At 45.2% G+C, this 6,435-nt stretch overlaps 1 protein-coding gene across 3 annotated transcripts in view; it reads right to left on the bottom strand.

The window, feature by feature from the left end:
• The window catches only part of ITPR1 (inositol 1,4,5-trisphosphate receptor, type 1), a 304,534-nt gene that overhangs the window by 29,790 nt on the left and 268,309 nt on the right, over nt 1-6,435 (bottom strand). For all 3 annotated transcript variants that reach the window (XM_012647244.1, XM_012647253.1, XM_012647261.1), the window contains 4 exons: nt 4,794-4,989; nt 3,325-3,417; nt 1,639-1,778; nt 986-1,151 (listed from right to left, as the gene is read on the bottom strand). In XM_012647244.1, coding sequence (XP_012502698.1) covers nt 986-1,151; nt 1,639-1,778; nt 3,325-3,417; nt 4,794-4,989 — 595 coding nt within the window. The remainder of the gene's footprint in view (nt 1-985; nt 1,152-1,638; nt 1,779-3,324; nt 3,418-4,793; nt 4,990-6,435) is intronic.

The following is a 6,435-nucleotide window of genomic DNA, read 5'->3' as shown; positions in this document are numbered from 1 at the left end:
TCTTACTACTTTTCTGTAACTCTGAAATTGTGTCAAAACGAAAAGCTAGAAAAGTTTTTAAGTGGGCAAAAGGCAAAGAATTTAAGTCTTTAAATGGAAAATGCTCATTTGTTTAGTATACATATCAGTAGGAAATTTATATATTTAGTAACTATATTATGAATAATCCTAAAATGATTGCTCAGCTCCTAGACATCTACATAATTCGTTTACCTTTACATATCTTTTCCTATAGTTATACTGATAATGATCTCTTTGGGACCCATGCACCTCTTTTACTGAGCAGTTCAGTACTTATCCTTAGGTGCCTACAATGTGCCATGTTCTATGCTAGGAGTGTCACATAGCACTCTCTCCTAATTCTCACAATAATGTAGAAAAGTACGTATTATTATACCCATTTTACGGATGAAGAAAAAAGGTTGAGGAAGTTAAGTGACTAACCCACAGTTACACAGCTAGTAAGCAGCAGAAGCCCAATGAGAACCCAGGTCCGACTCCCAAGCCCAAGCTCTGAACTCTTTCTACACCCTATTTCTTCTAAGAGGAATATTTTTTCACTTAAAGCCTGATACATCCACAGTGAAGACATCCACTGGCCGGAACTGGATGACAGATCTCCACGCTATTCTACTTAGAATGGGACTGAGGGAAGCTCAGGTAGTATGAGCATTAAGAAGACCCTGAGATGCATTTGTCTTAAATCATATGTGGTCACATTTCTGCTTCCCCAAACTTCATTCCTTAACACAAACCGGCAACCGCTGCACAGAACGCATCAGCACTCCACATGTTAATCCTTCCCAGCGGGATAAGGGCAACGGACAGCCTCCGTCACCGCTGAGGGCAGAGTCAACAGGAAGCGGCCAGCGCCGCCTCCCCCAGAGCACTGGGCACACACCTGCGCCGCCACACCCTCAGTGTCTCCACGTGCTCTGCCCTGCCGGCCTTTGCTCCCTTGCTGCGGCTGGGCGGTGACACTCACCACAGATAAAGCACGTGGTCTTTAAGATCTCTTCCTTCTTCTGCTTCTCACTCCTCAGGTCGGCAAAAGTGTCAATGATAACCCCAAAAATCAGGTTAAGGACGATGATGATGACCATAAAGAAGAACAAGAGGTCGTAAATCACCCTAGCGGCAAAGAGGGGTTCCTGGAAAAGAGAGGGGCCCGAATCAGTTCGCTTCTCTTGCCGTCCTTTGGTCTGCAGGGCTCAGGGCCCAGCTCGAGTGAGCCCTGTGTCCCCTCGGGTGGAAGTTAAACTTTAAAACCCACAACCCTGTCTCTTTTCACGCCCTGCGTCAAAATTATGACCTCTCCAAGTGTTGTGTGACACGCCCAGGAAGGGCTTTGGACGGGCGTTCAGGTAGGACAGACCCGGCCCCGAAGGAAGCTTTCCCTAAGCCTACCGGCTGGGCCGAGAAAGCCGCCCGTGCAGGCAGCCGGTGTCGCCGCTGCTCCGGGTCAGCGCGAGGGCGCGCGCAGGCAAGCGGCCTGGACGAGCCGGCTGCGCGCAGCCGCTCCGCACGCTCCCGGCTCCTCCCCTGCGTCTTCAGTTTACACTCCACACCACTGCGTTGTGCTCTCACCACCCACCCCTCCCGCCCCCTGTGCCCTTCCTTCCCCCGGGATTAATTTACCTCTTTGGATGGCTTCCTGAGCACGTCGCCTACTCCGCCCCCACTGCGGAGCCCGTGACTCAGTACAGTAACGATGCACATGAGCAGCGTCTCGCACGTGTGCTCCTTATCCTGCTCCGTCTCCTCCAGGGGCACCAGCTCTGTCGGCACGGCAGGGAGTAACACATTTAACAGGGGAGGGGAACAAACGATTTGTGTGACTTTGAGATGACATTTCCTGGATGCCATCTTCCAGCCAACAGGCGCGAGAAAGAATGAAATCAAGAGGCTAAAGTCATCTGGGGCCGTTCTGGTTTCATCACTAACCCCCGCTACTTTCTCAAGCTCTGTCAGTATTGTCCTTCCTCTATTAAATCTAAAACATTCCCTTATCCTTTTCACATTTTTAAACTCTAGTCCCAGCTGTGAATAGTCATTTGACGTCAGGTAAGTTGCTTAACCACCCTGAGTCACAGGCATCTTGTCTCTGAGATAAGGTAATGCTACCGGACCCAGGTTCCTCACTGGGCATGCTGTGAGGACTAAATCCAGTTTGACGGCAGGTTTTACAAAAGGTCCTCTGGATAAACTGCTTTACATTGGAGGCTGTTCATTCTTACTGGTTTATGGAGGAAGAACCATACCCTGCTGGCCATCTTGTTCCTTTCTCCAGCTGCAGTGAGAATGGCCTTGCTAAGACACGGATCTCATCTTATCACTCCCCTTTCAACAGCTCCCAATTGTCCTTTGGATGAAGTTTAACCTCCTCTGTCTGACGTGTAAGACCCTTCATGATCTAACCCTTTGCTTTTATTTCTGGCTTCATTTCTTACTATTCTCCTTCCTATTCATTATGTCCCAAACTTTTTTATTTTTCCTTTTTTTTTTTTTTAACCTTTAAGCCTTTAGATTTGCTATTCCCTCCACCTGGAATACCTACTCCTCTCCTCTTTTGCCCAGGAGTCTTCTGTTTTAAATATCAGCTTCTGAATGTTACTCTCTCACCCCAGTATCAGGCTGGGCGCCTATCTCCTGTATTCCCATCCTTACTCCCAGCATTTTGCATACTCTCTAGTAATCACCTATCTAGTATCACCTGCTTGCCTCCCACACTACATTACTGTTCCTTAAGAGTACAACGCAGGCTGAGCAAGTGGCTCACGCCTGTAATCCTAGCACTCTGGGAGGCCGAGGCGGGCGGATTGTTTGAGCTCAGGAGTTCGAAACCAGCCTGAGCAAGAGTGAGACCCCGTCTCTACTAAAAATAGAAAGAAATTAATCAGACAACTAAAAATATATAGAAAAAATTAGCCGGGCATGGTGGCGCATGCCTGTAGTCCCAGCTACTCGGGAGGCTGAGGCAGAAGGATCACTTGAGCCCAGGAGTTTGAGGTTGCTGTGAGCTAAGATGATGCCACGGCACTCTAGCCTGGGCAACACAGTGAGATTCTGTCTCAAAAAAAAGAGTACAACGCAGTCCCTGGCAGATAGCAGGCACTCAGCAAAAACTGGCTGAGTCTAATCAGGTATTTTCTTCACATGTAGCCTTCTTTTCCCTTTCTCTCTCCCCTCTTCCCCAGCCTTTCGCCTTTGTTACAGGCCTTACTTCTGAGCAGATGTGCTCTAATCCGCTCCCAACATCACCGGCATCGTCTAAGCCTCTGGAGGAGTTTCACTAGCTCAAGGCTAACGGCCACAAGGTCCTACCTTCTTTGGGTGCAGGAGAGGAACAGTTCTCCCCAGTCTCCACCCTGCACACGTCAGAGAACAGGAACTCATTTGCCAAACTCTCGCTGGTTTCTGGGAGAAAGAAGGAATTTTATGATGAACAATCTGGCAGCATATGGTTAAAATGTTTGAAGTCCCCAATTCACGGCTGATTAAACAATTCTTTATATAAATAACACCCTAGAATCCTGCATATAAATTCAAAGCAGAGATGCAATTTACACTTTAATTTGGTGATCTGGATGGGGAAAAAAGCCAAAAATGTCAATTCCTGTAGGCTTACTAGAAATATCACACTTAAATAGCACCTCTCCGACTTTAAAGACAAACCGCTGAAACTCTTCGATACTACTGAACACACAGACTCCAGCAAGATTTATAGCAAGTCTGCGTGGCCCCAGCGGGCACTGATGGAAATCCAAGGTCCAGACCGGTGAGTTCAGAACCCTAAGAGGGCTGGCCCGACTTGAGGCTGCAGTTACATGCCAAGAATACAGAATTCGGGAAGGAGAAAACAAAGGCCGCCTGGCTCAGCCAGTCACAACAATTCTAGTTTGTTCCTTAGACTAAGGGTGCCTGGCTGCCTGGTGAAAAACCAGTAATATTTTACTAAGTGCCAAGTGTTTCCATTGAGAGGAAAGAGCACTTGGGTATTAATTACTCAAGTATATGGTCATTTTTTTCATTCTCAAAGTTGGAAATCTCTTTTTTGTTCTTGCTATGTATAAAATAACACAAGCTCATTATAAAACCTGCATATAGTAAAAAAATAAATAAAAAATAAAAAAAAACAAAAAACGCCTCCAGAGATAGCTACTGCTAGCAGTCTGGGAGTGTATTTGTCTATATTAAATATATATATATATATATCTTATATGAGCTTTTTAATTAAAAAATATACATGTGATCCTTCTGTCATTTCCCACTATGTCTTGTGGGTATTTTTCCACGAAGGTTTATAAAGGTGTAGCTATGTGTAGGCGACTCCACCCCATGGACATACCACAGTCTAATGAAACACCCCCTTACATTTAGGTAGCTTCCGGTTTCATACCGCAGTGAACATTCTCCCCTATGTGTCTGTTTTTACATGCATAGTCAGCAGGTTTTTTCTTTAAGTATAAATTCCTAGAAGTGTATTTACTAAGTCAAAGAGCTGCATATGCCAATGCCTTCAATATATATAAAACAATTTGTTTTTATAAAAAACTTGTACTAGTTTAAAATATAATGTTAGTAAATAAACTAAATGTAAGATCTGGCCACCCACCTGCAGCATTTGATATACCATATTACCCTTTGAATAAAGGGAGCACTATGCCTTGTATTCAGAATTTATAGTCTTCGGGGAGATATCTACATTGCTAAAGTCATTATTTTCTTTAGTTCCGTTATAATCAGGAAATATTCTTTTAACAGGAAAAAAGATCAGAAGATCCCAAACCCACCTGGAACAGCTGTTTCGTTGGGCAACCTATCTACTTCCAAGATAAAATCATCCTTGAAGAAAAGATAGCCCACTATCGAGAACAGGTAAACCAGGATCAAAGCCAGAACTGCTGTCAGGATGATGGACCGTCCATTGCGGGTGACGCTTTTAATGACATTAAGCAAAGTCTCTTCTCTGTACACTAAATCGAAAAGCTTTAAAAAACAAAAAGATGATGATAGGATCATTTTAAGATGCCTCTATATTAGATGTACATTCATATCCCATAACAAAAACTTGGTTTATAGAGGGGTCGTCCTATTGGAAATTCAAAGGCCTTATACTATAATCTTAACACTGAACATCTTGCCTGTCTTAACAGTAAAAAATGAGATGGTAGAAATGGGGAAAAATAAACATGGAAGAGGGAGGCAGGAAACCATAGCAATTTCAAGTAGCACACAGAGCTGTTGAGAGGGCCCAGGAATAGAGAAAATACATGGTTGCGCCAGTAAGTTTCAGAGAGAAAAGGAGAGGCAAATGATGAGGGTCTTGACATCCATTGATTTAGGAAGTATTTATTGAGTTTCTACAGAGAGCCAGTCACCCTGGTCCTTGCCCTCTTGGAGCTGTGCGTCTAGTGGGAAGGCAGACGTACTTATAAGCCAGTGTAAGTGGCAAGGACTCTGGATTTAGATATAGGTGCAAACTGTAGCTCAATTACTGAGTGCCCCTGTAATCTTAGCCTAGGGACTTTCCCCATCCCCTCGAGCCTCAATGACCTCATTTGCAGACTGGAAGATGCAGAGTTATTGTGAAGAACAAACAGTGTATACACAGTGTTTGGCACATGGGCATACATGTATGCTGAGTAAATGCAATAAAAGGTAATCATCATTAATTTCCTGATGGAGAGACTGGGGCAAGGTCACAGAGCTAGTACATCCCAGGGACTTCGGTGGTAGTAACACACCAGAAAGCCTAAACCCTTACTGTCCTCCCCTAGCTGGAGGAAGACCTGCCGTTCACAGCGTGTTCACAGTCTAAGCTTGCCCTCTGCTAGGGACCTGCTCTTTGCAAGAAGTTGGCTTCTTGAGAAATGGAGGATCCCTGTAGGTACACAAGGGGGCATGGCAGGATGATGGCTAGTTTTCCAAGAGCTACGATCACAGATATTTGGCTGGGGGGAATAGCGGGGTTGGTCTTGGACCTGGAGACTAGGTTTTAACGTGGCCTCTGTGCTGACATCTAATCCTGTCCTGAAGGTTTGGTCTCCACCGTGGCTCTAGGGTGTGACTGCACTGCGAAGGGAGTCAGGGGACAAGGGCCTGAATCCTGACTCTGCTTTAAATTTGTTGCAAGACATCGATCAAGCCATCTAACCTCTCTGGACCTCAGTTTCCTCATCTGTAAGATAAGTGGACTGCACTAGTTGACTTCCAAGCCCCTTCCAGTTTAGAATTTTACATCCGAGGTCATTTTCGGGTCAATTAACTTTTCTGCCTCCCTAACGCCAATCTGTGTTCTGAAGACTAGTTCTGGATGGACCCTGGGTAAAGGAGGATACTTAAAAGGAAGCAGGAAAGAGGCATTTAGCGAACACAGGAGTACAAAAGGCTAAGTGTTGCTGTTAACGTCAGTTAAATATTTTCCAGCAACTC

This window comes from Propithecus coquereli, unplaced genomic scaffold (assembly GCF_000956105.1).
Source record: "Propithecus coquereli isolate 6110/MARCELLA unplaced genomic scaffold, Pcoq_1.0 Scaffold107, whole genome shotgun sequence".
NCBI lineage: Eukaryota > Metazoa > Chordata > Mammalia > Primates > Indriidae > Propithecus > Propithecus coquereli.
This window is presented reverse-complemented; position numbering and strand designations above follow the sequence as displayed.